This window comes from Artemia franciscana, unplaced genomic scaffold (genome assembly GCF_032884065.1).
Source record: "Artemia franciscana unplaced genomic scaffold, ASM3288406v1 PGA_scaffold_33, whole genome shotgun sequence".
In the NCBI taxonomy this organism is placed as follows: domain Eukaryota; kingdom Metazoa; phylum Arthropoda; class Branchiopoda; order Anostraca; family Artemiidae; genus Artemia; species Artemia franciscana.
This window is the reverse complement of record NW_027062668.1, coordinates 528,438-548,110: the sequence shown is the minus strand read 5'-3', so window position 1 is coordinate 548,110 and position 19,673 is coordinate 528,438. Positions and strand designations below refer to the sequence as shown.

The window sequence follows — 19,673 nt, the reverse complement described above, 5'->3', positions numbered from 1 at the left end:
AGTTAACACATACCTCGTTTAGAAAACATTCCCTACGAAACAACATTCACCCTCGTCTCCTAGAAAACATTCCCTGTGACGTAACCAACACCAGCGTCTCTTAGAAAACATTACCTATTGCGTAACGAACGCCTGTGTCTTGAATAAGTTTAAAAAAAGTGTTGGGACTGGGATTTGAAGGGATAGGGCCCCTCTCAAAACTGGAACCCCCTTACTACTGGTGGGGGGCTGTTTGCCCTCCAATCACTTGAGAAAAATAAAAAAAAAATCGCTGGAGATGAACACGCGACAGACGCTTTTTATAAGAAGCGCGCATGTATTTTACCTGTATTGAGACCAGGTTGAAGTATATCTTCACTCTGAAACAAGTGATTTTGCGACAACTCTGTAGCTTCCACTTACGCCAAAAAGACTATACACCCATACCACTGGATTTATTAGTCTCTAATCTATCCATTCACCGTATAAGAATGATCATATGACTTAAAATCTTGTACTGAAGAAGGATCTAAATTTGCTTAAAAAAAAAAAATTGTCCTTTATTCAACAATCTCCATATTCAACTTTTTTTTTCAATCTAAAAACCTATGTACAACAAATTTCAAAACGCAGTTCTCTAAATGGATTAAAATTAATTTCTTCTGCGAAATGATAGCAAAATGTTTGTCTTTCGTTGATAGATTAAAACGGTGGGAGAGCAAAAATAATGCCGCCAAAAACTGCACGGGGAATATAAACTAGCGCCATTAAAAAAAATCAGAAAGCAGCCCAAAATCAGATTGCCTGTATATTGCCCGTTCAGAATTCAGATTGAGAAATATCGAATTAGTAATTACAATAAAAGAGAGAAACAACCACTGTTATTGGCGTAAAAACCACAACTTCACTCATAAATTGCTATTGAAGCAAGAATATCTTGAAATCCCAGTTTTCGGTTTAGAAGGGTAATAAAGAAGCCAGTTGAGATTATACTATATTTTAAATCAAATGCCATACCTGAATTGAGAATTATCTACAATAATTTGAAAAGCATGATGTTTATTGAGAGATAAATGAATAAAAATGGGTTCTTTTTTTAAGTATAAAAAATGTATAAAAGTATATACATAACGTGTTTAAAAAACTAAATATAAAATACGTATTTAAAAAGTCCTTTATTTAAGAAAGAACTAAATAGAATCATGTTAGGACTCGAAAAAATCTTCTTCTCAATCTTCTCAAGAGAAAAAATTATCAACAGAAAAAATTGCAACACAAACAAAAACATACAAGAAAACTCACTTCTAAAAAAAATTTGCTGCTTAATGCAAGAAGAGCTGAACACTCATCCTAGTGATAAAATTCATCTTTTTTCCCCTCAGAAAAATAAAATAAAAAACAACTAAAATGCACAAGCAATTAATGAGAAGACTCAAATTTAGAAAACTTTAACAGACATTTTCCAAAAATTGCTGAATATTCCTAATTCAAAATAGTCCCCCGATCTCTGAATAAGACGAAAAACAATTAATACAAAGAAAAACAAGGAAACTAACGTCTAGAAAACTTTAGTTTTCTAGACGTTTTACCAAAGTGCAAAGACGTTTTACAAAAAAGACGTTTTACCAAAGACGTTTTACAACGTTTTTGTTTTACCAAAGTGCTAAATACTCCTCTTAATGATAACACACTGGGCACAGAAACACAGCACAAAATGTTTCTAAAACTTTGTAAAAATCTAACTCGGTTGATAATTATTGCTACTATATTCTTATAAAAATACTTACGATCGAAAAAAAGCAATTGTTCTCTAACGCTTCAGCTAAATATTTCTTGTACTTGTTTTTGTTTCTTCCACCACCTGTCAAGATATTCTAGCCTATATTGCTAATGTCTTTTATTGAATAAAACTAGTTGTATTTGGAATTTATCCAAATAGAAGAAGACCTTTCAATGGACTCTAAATTCTAATACATTAAAATTAGGCTTATATTTAGTTCATCTATGCTTGGCAATGCTGCTTTGTCTGGTGCGCTAATATTTTTGCATGTCTTTAAACTGTTCTTAAAATATCAGCGATTCCTCTCTATTATTATTCCTCCATAGTCTTGTTCGTCTCTTATTCTTCTCTTACTTCTCTTTTGTTTTTGTTTCTTTTAACGATTCCTCTCTATTTTTATTTCTCTCTATTCTTGTTCCTCCTTATTCTTCTCTTATTCTTTTTATCTTTAATCCTCTCAAACAATTCCTGTTAAAGCATCAGCAACTCCTCTCAAATTCTTCTCTTGTTCCTCTCTTATTCTTATTTCTTTAAAAGATTCCTCTCTTATTTTTCGTTTATTCCTCTTGGTCTTATTCCTCTCTATCAATTCCTGTTTTAAGCACTAGCGATTCCTCTTACTCCTCTCTATTCTTATTCCTCGCTTTTATTCTTATTCCTCTCTAACAATTCCTGTTAAAGCGTCAACGATTTCTTTCTCATTGTTTTCCACGCTCTTTGGTGGCAGTCTTGAGGGAAGAGTGATTAGTAGTAGAATGGGCTCAAGTTATATCATTTAGGTTCTTTTTCGCGACAACAGAGCAACCACTGCGGGAAAAAGAAGGAGAATATGTTTAAACTAAAATTTTTATTATTTCTTAGAGGGTTTTAATAGTTTTTAATTATTTTATTATTTTATTTTTTATATAATTATTATTAATTATTATTAATAATTATTTATTAAATAATAATTATTTTGTTTTCTTAGGGGGTTTAGATAGTTTTAAAAACTTAATTCTACAAAACCATTGAATTTAGTGGTAAAATCTAAATGAAGAAACATTTTTTTTTTTTTTTGAGAAGTGACAGAAACAATTATATTTTTGGGTTCCAATTACCTGTCCTCTTGTACATTCAACTTAAAAAATTTTTTGTGAAGATCAAAGACAAGACGGTGCAACAGTAAAGTTAAAACACAGCACCATCTGTCTAAAATTTTAGTACGGGTTTTTGTTCTTTTTATTGATGACACGCTTTTTTATTCCCTAACACTTACCAAATGCATGGCATTTGCATAGAATCTTTGGTACTTGTCTGCTATAGTGCCGACCACTCATATAGTAAAGTTAGGTTAATCCTAATGAAATATACCTAAGTACGATAAAAGTATAATACTTTATAAAACGGTTCGGGATATATATTTGCACATTAGGGGGGGGGGGTAAAGTGTAGCGAGTCTGTATGCAAAATGTGTTAGGTACAGTTATTCTGCATATTATTAAGTAAGAATTGTTTTCTAACTTCACACTTTCCAAATACTTTACCCCCACCCCCCTAAAGTGCAATTATATAACCCAAATTATATATTTCCCATCTATTCTGCTGCTTCTCTTTGTCTTGTCTTACGCTAAGCTGAAAGAAACTAAAGGATTATATAAGGACTATAAAAGACGAGTACCGAATCTTTTTCTTTGATGCTATTTTGTCTTAGTGTTGGATAATCGTACAGGTTTGCCCTCATTCAAGGGCATTCTGGATGGGATGTCAATATAGGAAGCTGGTCTTTGCTGTTTCAGAGTTGTCTTCTACTATTGAACATATTCTACTCTTTTCGTGCTATTTTGCATTTTCTTTTCGAATCCCAACTATCATCTTCTAGTGTCTTTTTCGAATATTAACAGTCTTTCTTGATTGCCTAGGTCAAGATTACTTGGTTTCGTAACCTGGTTCCTGTCTTTTCTATTACTATTATTATTACAGATGGATCTTGTCCAGTATTATTTTTTGTCTAGGTCTGACATATAATTCTTTCCCAATGACGCTGTTAGGGAAGTGACCAACGGTTCTTAAGTAATAAGTCAAAACCAGCTTTATTTGTTGTAATTGCAGTAGCTAACATAAGCTTGTCAAAAGTTTCAATATCTACGAATTTTGCGGGTAGAGTTTGGCTGTACAACGCCAAAACCCAGTACTGTAACCACGGTATGGCATTTAAAAAGGCATTATGCTAAATTTCATAAATATTGCAATATACCTTAAAAACTGAAGATTTTGTTTCAGGTTTGTCCAGTTTTATTAACGGCTATTTGTTTGAACAAGGAAGGTTATTTGGCTTGTTATCTCTTAGCATTCAGGATGCAATGAAAATATTTTTATTTTCATTTTATTTATTCTTGTTTATTTGATTCCAATTATTAGTGTAGAAATTAACACAATCACATCCCTGCCAAACGTCATGGCAAGATATGGAGGAGGAACAAGGAATTAGACCCACGAAATAAATAAAAAATTATTTGTGACCTCAAATATTTATATTTTTATGTATTCTTATTTGTTTAAGATCAATTTAAAAAAAAATAACACAACCACATTCCCTCCAAATGCCATGGTATGGTATGGACAGGGATGATCAAATAAATACACAAAATGAAAATATTTTTACCTCAGAAGGGGTTTAAAAAAACATGACCGCAACGTCATTTTCCCTGTTCTCACTAACTTAATACTACACTCAACCATTCCTTAATACGCATGATTCAAAATTAATATTAACGCTCATAAATCAATACCATTTTATCAATTTTATACCCTATCAATTTCATAAATAAAGCCATATTAAAAAAACAATTCATTTTTTAACAACCTTTGAAATTCACTTATATCACAACTGTTTCTAATTTCAAGTGGAATTCAATTAATTACCCCTTCTAAACCAGAGAAAACCTCGACTTGGACGCAACGAAATGTCAAACATTTTTAGACAATATCAAATCTGAGACAGTATCAAAAGATCCGGCATCTCCATGCATTTTGTAAGTGTGAACAAGAATTAGATGAGGATTGTTGAGGATTAAGAAATAGAAAGCCAATAAGTAAAGAAATAAAAAAAGTAAAATAGAAAAAGAGTAAAAGTAAAGAAATTAAAGAAGAAAGTAGTAAAGAAATAAAGAAACTAATAGTCAACAGAAATAGAAAGCAAAATTAAAGAGTAAAAGCAAAAAAAAGGATGACATAAAAATAATTTCTATGACGGAAGAAAAATCTGAAAAAGGAAGCAACTTCTTCCTATATAGTTAATAAATTAACAAAAAAACAAGTTTTTTTTAACTGAAAGTAAGGAGCGACATTAAAACTTAAAACAAACAGAAATTATTCTGTATATGAATGGGGTTGTCCCCTCCTCAACTTCCCGCTCTTTACGCTAAAGGTTTTTATTGTTTTAAAAAGTAGAGTTGTGAGAAAGAATTAAACTTTATCGTATAAAGTGGGGTGTTGAGGAGGGAACAGCCCCTTCATGTGCGGAATAATTTCTGTTCATTTTAAGTTTTAATGTCGCTCCTTACCTTTAGTTAAAAAAAACTTGTTTTTTTCATTTAGTTTCTGAACGTTTTTGAATTAATACAGGTTTTGAAGATTGCTCACCGTACATGAATAATTAAAACGAAATTTGCATTTTAATTTTACTTTTTTTTAAATAATAATAACCTAAGTTGGATTTTTGTTCCAGTTATTTAAGAATGACTCATGAATCACAAAGGCTGTTTAATTAGAATAATAACCTCTTTTATAAGTTAAAAAAAGCTTTAGTGTAAGGGCGAGCTATTGAGGAGAGGTAACCACCCTTACATACGTAATATTTTCTGTTTGTCTTAGTTTTATTGTTGCTCCTTACTTTCGATTGAAAAAACTTGTTTTTTCTATTTCATTTCTGATCGTCCTTTAAATAATGCTGAGAAACCCGGTGCCCCCTTCTTGGAAATTTCCCTTCCCCCATGAAAATTCCGCCAAGGAAAGATCCTCCCACGTAACCTTCTCCCTCAACCCCCCACCAGAAAAAAACTGAAAACGTCTGTATACTTCCCAATAATCAATACTATATGTAAACAATGGGTAAAGTTCACAGCTTGCAGCCCTTCCCCCGGGGACTTTAGGGGATGAAGTCATCCTCACAGACCTAGTTATTAGATGTTTCGACTATGATGAATAAGAGAGCTTTCTGAAAATTTTGATCGTGTGACTTTGAGGAAAAATGTGGTTGGCGCGCTGGGTTGGGAATCCTTTGTCCTATAGGCACGGTTTCGGTTCTTAGCGTGGCCGGTTATTTGGTTTGGGACGGGGGGTCAATGGAGTGACTCTGTAAGCTCAGCCAGAGTCGACGTAGCTCTGAATAGGTACCTGAAAAATCTGGGGAAGGCAAGTAAGAAGAATGTGCGAAAGCACATCCCCCCCCCTTCATTGCACATATTGGCTGAAGGGCTACGAAACGGAGATCAGCACCGCCGGTTTGGATCTTAAGGGTCTTTTGCCGTTATATTCACTTACTTTCTTACAAGGTTAGGCAACGCTGTGGTTAATAAATGTAAATACCGAATGAAAAAAAGCCGAAAACTGACAAAATATTCGTCAAGTACTCGAGGTAGGCACTGCTGTGTAATTAGTGAGTGTAGATACCGAATGAAAAAACAAATGTTGTACTCCTCAAAAGAGGATGTTGCGGCTAAGTGAGCTGTGAGTAATCTAAAAGAACAAACTGGAAATTTTAGATTATGACTGTTCAGGGGAACAATAGAACACGATGTTGTTGTTTTTCGGTGAGTTGGCCCTTGCACAACTCACTTCAATCTTACTGTCAGTTAAGATATTTTTTGAAAAACTGCTTTGGTTTGTCGAGAAATACTTTTAGGCAACTGAGACATTTTTGGTATTCTTTAATACCAAGAGTTGGATCTCACATTTTATCTTTTTGTTAAACCTGCTTCTTCTTCAACGTTAAACGTTTATCTTCATCTTCTTATTGAATTCTCCCTTATACTTTCATCTTATATTTTCATCGAATATAAAGATATGTTTTATTTTCTTATACTTTTACTTTAGTGGGTACAAATTAATTTAAACTGAGCATAAAAAAAGATGGGGCTACATTAATGCTGCTATAACATCTTGCCATCTGATTAATCTTATTTTAAAGAATAGATGGCGGAAGATTTAATTTTATTGTTTGCTCATTGAATTCAGTATGATATAGTTTGGCTTATGTTTAGTTTCACATTTAGAAATATGTAAGAGATAGAAGTCATTGGAAATGGAAGGAATTTGTTTGGATTGATCTAAAAGACATTTTCCCATAAAAATTTCAGAAAAAGCATGCCAAAATATCAACTGTTAAATTATTAACCGCTAAATGTTAACCGTTAAATTATAATCAAACGTTAGCCGTTGCATGTTAAATTATTACTTTAAACGTAGCCTACTTTTCGTACCATTAAAACCTTTACTTTATTCCTTCGAAAAGCTACTACTCCCCCGGAAAACGTGGCCCCTGTAAGCCCTTATCTTTTCCATTTTCCTTTTTTTTATAACTAACTTAAAGGTTACTTCAAATGAAAGAGCTCGTGGTAACGAATGTAACATGTAATTGCCAAGGACCTCCCTGTCTATGCTAAGCCAATGCATTAATGTCTCTATTATCAAACAGTTCGTGGTAATGAACTGTATGTAAGGAGCGACCTGGCTCATTTGTAACCGAAAGTAAAAAATGGAATTTTGATGCAAATACATACATCACAAGAATCAAATTTGTGTGCTGATTTTAAATATACAAGTTTAGCCTTTAGCAAGTTTAGTCTCACCCATCAAAATTTAGTGGAATAATGTAGTAAGTATGTCTTAGGACGACTTAATCGGTTCCCCACAGTTCCCGGGGAAAGGGCTGTAAGTTATGAACTTTGTGCATTGTTTACATATAGTATTGGTTATTGGGAAGTATACAGACGTTTTCAGGAGGGTTTTTTGGTGAGGGAGGGGGGTACGTGGGGAAACCTTTCCATGGGAGAAGAGCATTTCCATGAAGGGGGCACTGGATTTTCCAGCATTATTAAAAAAAGGAGAAATTAAATAAAAAAAACAAGTTTTTTTTTCAATTGAAAGTAATGAGCAACAACAAAACTTAAAACAAGCTGAAATTATTACGTGTATGATGGGGTTTGTCCCCTCCTCAATACCTCGCTCTTTACGCTAAAGTATTTTTAGTAATTTCAAAAGAGCTATTTATTCTAATTAAACGGCCTTTGTGATTCAGGGGTCGTTCTTAAAGAATTGGAACAAAATTCGAACTTTAGCGTAAAGACCAAGGTATAGACAAGGGGGCGAACCCCCTCATATACGTGATGAAAATATACGACTATAGAAGTTTGTTACGTAAGTTAATTCGTAGGCTATGTACATTTATTACTAACAGTTCTAGTGGCCTTTTTAAGTAACCAAAAAAATTGGAGGGCAACTAGGCCCCCTCCCCTGTCCCTTTTTGCTCATAATTGTCCGATCAAAATTTTGAGAAAGCCATTTAGCCAAAACAGTAAGATTAATATGCAAATTTCGTTTTAATTATTCATGTACGGTGAGCCAAAATCAAAACCTGTATTAATTCAAAACGTTCAGAAATTAAATGAAAAAAAACTTTTTGTTAACTGAAAGTAAGGAGCGACAATAAAACTTAAAGCGAACAGAAATTATTCCGTGCATGAAAGGAGCTGTTACCTCCTCTCCTCAATACCCTGTTCTTTACACTAAAGTTTTTTATTGTTTTAAAAAGTAGAGCTGTGAAAAAAAGTCAAACTTTAGCGTAAAGAACAGAGTGTTGAGGAGGGAACAGCCCCTTTCGTATACGGAATAATTTCTGTTTGTTTTCAGTTTTTGCTCCTTACTTTCAGTGAAAAAAACTTGTTATTTTATATAATAAAGTAAAAAACAGTGTTTAAGGTGCAATTATTTATTCTGACGAATCTTTGCGGGGCATTCACCATCGCAGAGATGTTTTGAGCAACTGGGAATTCTATTTTTAATGAAAAAGGCTTCTATTAGCAGCTGTGTAGTTTTTGTAGTGGAGGATGTAAATAAATAAAATAATAAATAATAAATAATAAATAATAAAATAAATAAATAAATAAAAATAAAAAAACAACGTGGATGAACATATAGCACCAAACACAATACACCAGGGTGTAGTTTGTCTTTGGGAAGATTTTTGATGTTTTAGTTTTTAAGGAAGAAAGTAGAGTCAAACACAACTAGCTGGTCTTGCTTATTTATTTTCACATTTCAACATGGCAACACTAACGAAAATGTATTACTGCCTTAAAAACTTCGTAATCTTGAAACGACAAAAATAAAAATCATTTAAGTGCTGTGCTAAGGTACAAATAGAATTGAGATTGCCCCAGGTGGCAAAAAAAATTTTTTATTTGATGTCCTTGGTGCTCTAAGAGAATAAAATCAGATTCTATAGAGGCAGTAAGAATCTAATTTTTGAATCTCAGAATCTAATTTTAAAAAATTTTAATTTTCCTTTTTTTTCAGAGTTTGAACAAGGCTCTTAAAGATCCTACTCTGTCCAAGTATTTGAATCAAGAAAAAATTGATGAATACAGAAATTTTGGGGGAGTCCGTATTGAAGACGACATCTATATCAACGAAAATGGATGTGAGGTTCTCTCCATAGTACCTAGAACGTGAGTAAAATATTCGTCTTATACCTTTAAACGAGCAGATGTGTATTTGTTTTTGTATATATTTTTTCTTGGAAACGGCTTCATATTATTATTATTTTTTTAATTGGCACTCTGGGATTTTCTGGCCGGAAAAAAAAAAATCCAAATAGATTTGAGAAAATTTGTTTAGATCCTTTTTTTAAGAAAAAATTCATGTAAGTGACGTCAAATTTATAGACAATAAAATAGCATAAACAAAGTCATTTTTTTCATCATAGTGATCGTATCGTCCTTAGTATCTATGGTAAAGGTAAAGAATACGGCATTAGACTTTACAGTCCCTGCCGGTGGTGCTGATCTCCGTTAATTAGCCCTTCAGCCAGGAAGTGCAATGGGGGGTTGGAGGCCAACCATCCTGTGCTTTCGCACACCCTTCCTGTTTACCTTCCCCAGATTTCTCCAGGTACACATTTAGAGCTGGGTCGACTCTGGCTGAGCTTACAGAGTCACGCCACTGACCCCCGTTCCAAACTAAATAATTGGGTACACCAGGATTTGAACCCTCGCCCTCTCAGACAAAGGATCCTGAATCCAGCGCACTGATCCACTCGGCCAGGACGCATCTATGACGCATGAAAAATTATATAATATGACAAACTGTTCTCGCCACTGACCCCCGTTCCAAACTAAATAATTGGGTATACCAGGATTCGAACCCTCGCCCTCTCAGACAAAGGATCCTGAATCCAGCGCACTGATCCACTCGGCCAGGACGCATCTATGACGCATGAAAAATTATATAATATGACAAACTGATCTCGCCACTGACCCCCGTTCCAAACTAAATAATTGGGTATACCAGGATTCGAACCCTCGCCCTCTCAGACAAAGGATCCTGAATCCAGCGCACTGATCCACTCGGCCAGGACGCATCTATGACGCATGAAAAATTATATAATATGACAAACTGCTCTCGCCACTGACCCCCGTTCCAAACTAAATAATTGGGTATACCAGGATTCGAACCCTCGCCCTCTCAGACAAAGGATCCTGAATCCAGCGCACTGATCCACTCGGTTAGGACGCATCTACGACGCATGAAAATTATATAATATGATAAACTGCTCTCGCCACTGACCCCCGTTCCAAACTAAATAATTGGGTATACCAGGATTCGAACCCTCGCCCTCTCAGTCAAAGGATCCTGAATCCAGCGCACTGATCCACTCGGCCAGGACATAATCTATGACGCATGAAAAATTATATAATATGACAAACTGCTCTCGCCACTGACCCCCGTTCCAAACTAAATAATTGGGTATACCAGGATTCGAACCCTCGCCCTTTCAGACAAAGGATCCTGAATCCAGTGCACTGATCCACTTGGCCAGGACGCATCTATGATGCATGAAAAATTATATAATATGACAGAATGCTCTGAACAATTAACGAAAAAGGCGTGGAACAAGAAACAGCAAAAATGTTGCTGAAGAAAAAGCAAACAGCTGTTTTGTTTGATGTATAAATGCTTTTGTATATATATATGCATATGTATATATGCAACAGCAATATTTGTTTGCTGTTGCTGAAGAAACAGCAAACAAGAAACAGCAAAAATACAAGAGACTACAAAACAAAAATGTTGCACAACAAAATTTGTGGCTAGAAAACAAAGCAAAATTACAACTGATTAAGGGACGTGTTATTTTAGCGTCTGTAAAGGTTAAACATGAAGGAGGAATTAAGTTGGGGATTGAATTTCTTAATTCAACTGAAACTGCTCAGTTGCCATCCTATGACTTAAAATTAAAGAATAAAACAATGGCAATACCAATGCGTATCTTAGATATTTCAAAGGGTATATGCATTGAAAGTCCAAAGTCGGAGGTAATAATGCTTGAAAATGAAGAGCGATTAAGACCTGTGGCTAGAAGACACATGATAGCCAGCGTCAAAACGAATACATGGAATCGTAAGTGAAATATGCGGTTACAAGAGAAGAAACAGTAACAATCACAACGAGTCCCAGAAGAAAAATCCTATAAAATGGAGGATTATTTGATGCATGAACAGGAAGGAGGGATTGAATTCACTCTAGAATTTCGTAACACAATTAAAATTGTTTTCTGACACATTATGACTTAAAACTAAAGAATAACAAATATATATACTTGCTTTAAACGAACAACTATATATCTATTGATGTATGTGTATATTATTTTGCCTTGAAAACGATTTTGAAAGAATCCGAAAGCGCTAAGGCAAAAGGCATGGGAATATTTCTTTTTTTTTTAATAATGCACGAAAATGAGGCGAAAAATAGATTTGTGACTACAATCATCACTACGGATCTCAAATGAAAATACTGAACAACAGAATCTGAGGTAAGGAGAAAATCGACAGAGATGATCTCATGGAATCATAATTGAAATCAGCAGATAGAAGAGAAGCAACAGTGAGAATCACGACGATTCCGAGAAGAAAACAATTTTTACAAAATGGATGATCCTTTGATGCATTAACAGGAAGCAGGAATTGAATTCTAAAAAGCAGAATTTCTTAGATTACGCTAATAAATGATTAGATATTCAAATTTATACAAGCATGTCAAGTGCTGGGGTATGGGAAAAACTCGAATCCCTGGTACCAGAAATAACTAGCGACTTAAAAGCCTGGGAGCACACCTTGGAAGCCAAAACTGCAACTATGGGACTTGATCTGTTGTTACTGATGTTAATTATATTTAATAAGTAATAACTGGCAGCTCTAATATTGATTGGTATAACTTATAAATGTGGATGTAACTTTTTAAATGTGGAGTGAGTGGAAATACTCTAGTTAAAGGTTATCGACAATGGTTACTCCAATTGTGCAATTTTCTTTTGGGTCCTTTGCTCCAAGGAGTTTCGAACTGGAGTATTTTCAAACTTTTTTCAAAATTATCGAAAACATGTTTCCGAAATAAATTTTACTATTAAGATAGTCTTATATAATAGTTTTCATTCCTGAATCACCTTTAAACTAAATCACTAGAAAGTTTGAAATCACGTTTTCAAATTTCGGCTACTATGGGCTGTAGTTTGCTCCTCATTATGTTGCAGGAAAACTCGAGCAGAAATAAAATACACAAAAAGTGCAAATTTTACAGTTTAAATTGGTGTTAATTTCGATTTTAATGAGTTTTCTTAGTTTCTGTCTGACAAATTCACAAATAGCAAGTGAAAATTCCATATAAGTAAGCGAAAGTTTCCCTCAGTGTAAAAATTTGGATTTTAGGTTCCTCTTTTTTAGGCTAGATTTGCGTGTATGACTATATAGACACGTACCAAGGAGGGGGTGAGGGCTCTAGCCGTAACAAAATCAATTCATTGCCGGTCTGAAGTCATCACACTAGTTGAGCTAGGCTTGACAATTTAATTGTTATAGACTAAAGACTGATTAGGATTTTCCCGAGCTCCATGTTCTTGTTTTGTGACCAATCAACGTTTCCTTTAAGATTCCTCAAAAGCTTTGCATTAATATGGTTTATTTTGATTATTTATTTTTTATACTATTTTAAATTAAAATCGAATAGTTTTTGGGCATCAAGTCATGGCTAATTGTAGAAAAAGCCAAGACAGATAGTCCAATTGAGTGAGAAGCAAACCTGGCATTAATACCCCCCTTATTAGGATTGTATGAAAATGCTGTTAGTTTGTTTTTATGTTTGGTTTTAAGGTTTTCGTTTGTTTCTGTGTTTGTGCTGTTGCACTGGTGATTTCTTTTTTCACTATAGAGTTTAGACGTTAGTTTATTTGTTAATAATTCCATATAAATAAGCGAAAGTTTCCCTCAATGTACAAATTTCTTAGTACAAATGTACAAATTTTTTCCTCTTTTTAGGCTAAATTTGCGTGACACGCACCAAGAGGGGGGGGGGTTGAGGGTTCCAGCCGTGACAAAATCAATCCATTGCCGGTCTGAATTCAACACAGTATTTGAACTAGTCTCGCTTCGCAGCTCGCTTCTATGCGAATGGGCTTAACGTAATGGCGCAGTTTAAAAAAAAATGTTTAGAAAATTCAAAGAAAGCGAAATTTATGATTCGCTTTTGTTATTATGTCTTGAGATCAGCGAAAGTTGTAGCCCAAATGTATTTTTAGCTCTGCCGCGTATTTTACTTCCTTGCTCTTCCAGATTTTGATTGATCGCTCCATCACTAATGCGAGTAAAATGGTAGAGGGAGAGTCCAGTGGAACACCTTCTATCCTTAACGGTCTTGTTTCTTAATTTAGGTTTTGTTTTCAAACCATACTGGGTTCTAAGACACACTTCATGGTTACTTTCAAAAAAGAACTAAAAAAAATGGGTAAAAATAGGGTTTGTAATGGGTAAAATTTTTAACGAAAATGACTATAGTCACATATCTGGGAGGGGGTAAGGGCTCCAGTCGTAAAAAAATCTATCCGTTGCTGTTTTGAAGTCACAAAAAGGTTACAAGAATAGTAACAAAGAAAAGGTATTAGAAATCTTAAGTGGAAAAGCACATTTGCATGTAATTGTCATTAGAATCCTTAAAATTCAATTTTTATCGTCATACTATCGGTTGGAGGCCATTGTAAACAACTTACATAATTTTCCTATTGGTAATTATAAGGGTTAGTAAATAGGAATTAACCAAAAAGGGTAATAAGATAAACCTCAAAACCCAGTATCAATTAAGGTAATAAAAAACTATTGTATTTTAGCTTCCTAATCAGTATTGGAAGTTGAAAAAAATTGAGAGGTTTGATGTTTAAGAAATAAGTCGCTAATGTAATAAACAAGTTTCTGACTTCACGAATTTCAGTTCGTGTTAAATGGGAAAAGGTTCTGCTTTTTTAGTCGCATTTTGGACAAAATGTCCAAAGATTAAGACACAAATTGCCCTACCCGAGGCTAAACGAAAAGCAAATCGTCCCAATCACGGTGGAAAGAAGCTATAAGAAGGGATTTAAAGGAAACCAGAACTTTATGGAAGGGGGTATAGAAGAAGGTATTAGTTACTTTTCGGTGGAGAAAAAGCCTGCGCAAGTGGGTTGGCTTTCGGTGGCTTTCGAATAAAAAGACGGAAGTCTTTTTATTTTTCTTACTTTCTCTTTTACTGCCTAATTTTACATGTCGAGAGAATATTCCACGGGTAGTGACTGGAGGAAATGGTCAGAGGAGGGGAATCGTAGGGTGGGGGGATTATCCGCAGGATGAACTTTTCATGGGGAAATTTTCCACAGAGGAGGGAAATCTCAGGAATGATTTGAAAGACAGCCAGAAATTAAAGTAAAGAATAAATTTATTTTCAAATGAAAGTAATTAGAATATCCCTTACTTTAAAACTTACTTTCTAAACAATTATAATATAAAACTGAATCAAGCGAATATTTTTATTCGTTCATACATGTTTTTTTTGTCATTATTGCAACAAGGAAACGATACTGACTACATCCCACTGTTCGACATGATAGCTTATAGGCTACCAGTCTTTGATCTCCAACGCCAGACCACTACCACTCGCGGTGCCGCTAGAGTATAGTAATGCGATCGAGCAGTTTCAAGGGTTTTACGATTTCTTCCAGCACTGATATTGCAACCATTGTGGTTGTGAAAAATCTACTACATTTTCAAGGCCCAAACTATTGGGCCCAAGGTGCCATAACCTTTGTCACTACTGATATCTCTGTAACTACCTTTTTAGAGAGTTAAATGACACTCCTATCAATATATTAATGACGGAACTTCTCGAAAATCTTTTCCTACCCTGTCAGGGTTCGGGGAAAAATAATCTCACACAGTTGGAGACAATAAATCACTTTTTTCTTCGATGTCTACTTCAACAAAACATAAACTCTATACATAGACTCTAACGTTTCTAGACTTGCAGCCTAGAAACGAATTCTCGAGAACGAACTAAATAAAAAAATCACTATTATCCCGCAAGCAAAACTGAGGGTGGGTGGGCCCTAGAAATGAGTCTGGTCAATCCGCTAAATTAAAGTTCATATCCCTGGCTTATTTTGAATAATTTTATCTTTAAATGGTACAGATCACCTGAACAAAAATATATTTTTTTAACCAAAGCTTTTACTTATTGCGAACACAACTGACTTAGCAACAAGAATTTAGCTTGTTCTTTGAAATTATACTATATGAAAATGTAATCAAAAGGGAAAGGGGCCATTTATCTGAAAAGAAAAGGGGTAGACCCCAACGGTTCTATTTTATTAATGTGAGAGGGAAAGTTTTCTCTGGGGGAAGGGGTTGTGAGTTCACTTTATTCTTAGTCTTGTTGTTTGTTGCTGTTGTTTGGGGTTTGACGCGTTCGACCAATAGTTCATATGCGTTCGTATCATTCGATTATTCTGTACCTTCTGTAATCACTAGCTTCCTTGGGTGTCACTTCAGTCAATATTCACTGAACTAGACCATGTATCACCGAACATACTATTGGTAGGGGGATTTTCACTTGCAGCATCTGCCTGCGTTGGAAAACAGGATCAAAATAATGCAACTGTGCTTTGTCTTACAGCAATTAAAGTACATATACAACACAATTATAATAAATAATACACTTTTACATTGTAACCTGTCACATACTTTCAGATATAAAAATTTGAGCAGATAAAATAAGGATGATAAAAATAAATAAAATAGTAAATAGGATAACTCTAAAATAAAATAATACGGGAGGGGGGTATCAGGGCCTGCAAGATTAAAATAATATGGGGCCATCTACCACATCTTGCTACTTATAGAGGTTAATCACCAGCAACATGTGCCTGCATTTATAAACAGGAACCAAAATGATGCAATTTGCATTATCAAACAGCAATTATAATGCTTGAGCACTTCAATTATAATAAATAATACAAATAACTTGTTACCTGTCCCCTAAATAAAGATATAAAAATATAAACAAATAAAATGCAAATAAGACTACTCAAAAAAACATGCAGAAAAAATTTGGGAAATGAACCAAACCAGTGGTTTTGACCAAATTACTTAATAAGCTTGTGCTGAGTCGTCCAGGCCAAAATCAAGGGGAAATGGTGGAGAGAGAACTAGTCATTTCTCTGAGACGGCGCTAAACTAGGTCTCTGTAGCCTAGTTATAGCACCTTTTGTGCTAGGTATAGACTCATTTCCTTTGCGCTTCCTTTCTGCTTTCCCAGGGCTGCTGGTACCTGGTGGCATTGTGGGAAGGCTTGAACCTTCTCTATTTAGGTTTTCAACTAAGTTATTCAGGCTACAGACTGCATTTTGAAATGTTTTGGTGCTAACTTAGAAAGCAGTTATCGAATATATTTATATATTTGTTATAGTATATTAAATAGACTTAGTATATTTGAAATTCAATTCGTCTTTTTCATTAATCAATTTCAAAGTATGTCCAGTTGAAAGGTCGATGAATAGTACATCAAGCGCATTTCTTTGCAGCCATTCCTTGTATTGCTTTCTCATTTGAAATGGAAAAGATTAATTCTTTTTTTATTCTTGGAATTCTATATGTTAATCGGTTTCTGTTGTAATAACAACTCTAGTCATGTTAAGAATATTCTTCATTGTACCATGTTAATTATAGTGAATTCTAAATAGATCGTTTATTATTTCGGTTATTTCTATATAAAAATTGTTGCTTGTAAATAATTTGTTCTCTTTTATTCTCTTCCTTTTAATTTTTTATTTCCCAGTCTCTTTTTTAAGCTGTCTGTATTATTACATTTTATTGGCTAGTTAAGGTTTTGCCTTATAGTAAATAAACAATCTTCTTATATTTGCTCGACTAATTATTTATTTACTTTTTCAGCATTGAGGAGATTGAAGCTACTATGGCTGAAGGTGCAAACAAAAAAATATAATCATTCAGAAAAGCAATAACAAAATGTCCTTATAGATGGCTCTGGATTAGAAATAAGTTGGTTATGTTTCAGCACCTATGTTTGGATTATCCACTGTTAGTTCCATTTTCCTCACCACCATCACTTTTTGGGTTGGGCTTCTGGGCGCAGACACCCCGAAAATTAAAAAAATTGTGAAACTTCTTCAATAAACTCTTATAGCTCTGAAATAAATTTTGCATTTTCGCATTTTTAATTTATATTCTCACCTGTAATATGTGTTTTCACCTGGTTATGATGAAGCCCTAATAAATTTCAAATTTTAGACTATGAAGGATACACGCAGCAACAGTATTGTACTCTTATATACTCGACACAAAAATCGATCTTTATTCAGGACACTAAAATGGAAATGACTGATTATTAAGTCAAATAACGATTCAAGTATTGTTTTAAAAACCTTAAGGATAAACATTTCTTTGACAGAAGTTTAACTTTCTCGTTGTTATTGGCAGCGAATATAGTAGCAATAATAATAATTTATTTCTAACCCGGAAATCGTAAACAATGGAGCATACAAAAGAAGAGAGGGAAAAAAATAGTTGATGAAAAAGCATAAATTCCTAAATATAGATTGTCAATTGAATTACGCTAGTTTCTGGCTGTCTACTGATCCAAAAAAACTGTACCCAGGGGGGAGGGGTTAAGGGGTCCCCCCCAAAAATATAAATTGTTCGGCTCCTAAAAACGTAGGAAAGTGCACATAAACAAATTCCTTTTGCGTTTTTTTTCAAGTTTTTTTGTTCCTCTTCCCGAAAAATCCTCCGTCTCTCCCGTACATAACTTCTGGATACGACCTTGACTACAACAGCAGACTAAAAATCGAAGAAACAGAAGGACAAAACAACAAACAATGATAAATTTCTACCAGTGGATGAGAAAGCGAAACAAAGTATTTATTTCAGCAAGGACCCCCACGAAGCCATCTTCAATGCTGAAAAAAATAACACATATATATATATATATATATATATATATATATATATATATATATATATATATATATATATATATATATATATATATATATATATATATATTAGCACAAAAGGCAAAAGAGGGTAAAGACCTTTGAGTAGATTGTAATGGAAGAAGAGCGTTTGCAGCCGTTGTGTTGCTGGTTTCAGCCAACTGGGTGTTGCAGAGACTAATAGTTACTAATGTCATAGTTATAGTTTACTAATAGTTATAGTTAATTTAATAGTGATAGTTACTAATGTTACTAATAGTAATAGAAGACGGTTTTCTCATTCACTGGCTGATATTTGTCATCATTTCTGGGTTTATTCCTTGTTTCGTCTTGGTCTGGCTTGTTATTTACAGTTAGGAATGAAGCTTTGAATAAATTCAGGTTAAGGAGGAGTGCCTGCAGCCGTATGGGCCTGCAGAGGTCTGGTGCTGCAGTAAATTGTTAGTAGGGGTAGTAGCTATGGCTAAGGAAACAAGGATTTATGAATGAACTAGATTTATAGATTGTTATAAGATTACAATTGGTATAATTACAATAAGATTACGATTGTTATGATTTACGGTAAGATTGTTATAGATTATAGATTGTTTGGATTTTAATTGGACTAAATTTTGTGAATGGATTAGGATTTTATAGATAAATGGTATTTGTTTTTCGTTTCCGTTTGTTATTTGCAGTGAAGCATATAACTTCATTATATCAGTTGGTAGTTATGTATTATGGTGAGTTGATTTATTTTGGTGAGGAAAAGGGATAACTTACCTAAAGTAATCTACAATTAGTGCTTGTCTTCTGTAGTGCCAGGTCGTGGGTTCTATTTATAACGTGTTTTGTTTTTATAGTTGGTCAAAGTGGTTAGCTGTGTTGTTATAAGTCTGTTATTACGGTTGTCTGTGATGTTTCTATTTTGTTATGAAATTTGCAAACAAAATAAATGAAAAGACTATTATGATAAATATATTCTGTGCTTTTTGCCAACTAGCTCAAAAAAGGTGGTTTAAATCGTGACTTACAGGTATTTTACCATGATAGAGTTTGCACACTAGAGATTTGGAGAATATACAACTTTTATGTAAGCAATCGTCCCATCTAATTTTTAGTTGTCATAAAGCAGATGTCTCTAGAATAGCATCTACTGCCATCTATATAAAACTGGAAGCAACAGCGCGAGCCAAAAGGTCTACCGGCACCCTACAAAATTGCGAAAACTCGAGTTTTACTAAGATATTCTGAAAGTACATTTTGATTTCTTGGCGGAAAAATTGCATATTAATAAGTGTGCTAGCAAAAAGATAGATATTTACCCGCACCCCACACAACTATAAACATTAGAGCATCGCTAAAAATACC

The 19,673-nt window shown here is 34.1% G+C and overlaps 1 protein-coding gene across 2 annotated transcripts in view; it reads left to right on the top strand.

Moving 5' to 3' along the window:
• The window catches only part of LOC136041708 (xaa-Pro dipeptidase-like), a 125,427-nt gene extending 106,146 nt beyond the window's left edge, over positions 1-19,281 (top strand). For both annotated transcript variants that reach the window (XM_065726448.1, XM_065726447.1), the window contains exons 9-10: positions 9,314-9,465; positions 17,263-19,281. In XM_065726448.1, the coding sequence (XP_065582520.1) occupies positions 9,314-9,465; positions 17,263-17,314 (204 nt within the window). In that variant the 3' untranslated portion in view covers positions 17,315-19,281. The remainder of the gene's footprint in view (positions 1-9,313; positions 9,466-17,262) is intronic.
• Positions 19,282-19,673: the final 392 nt, after the last annotated feature.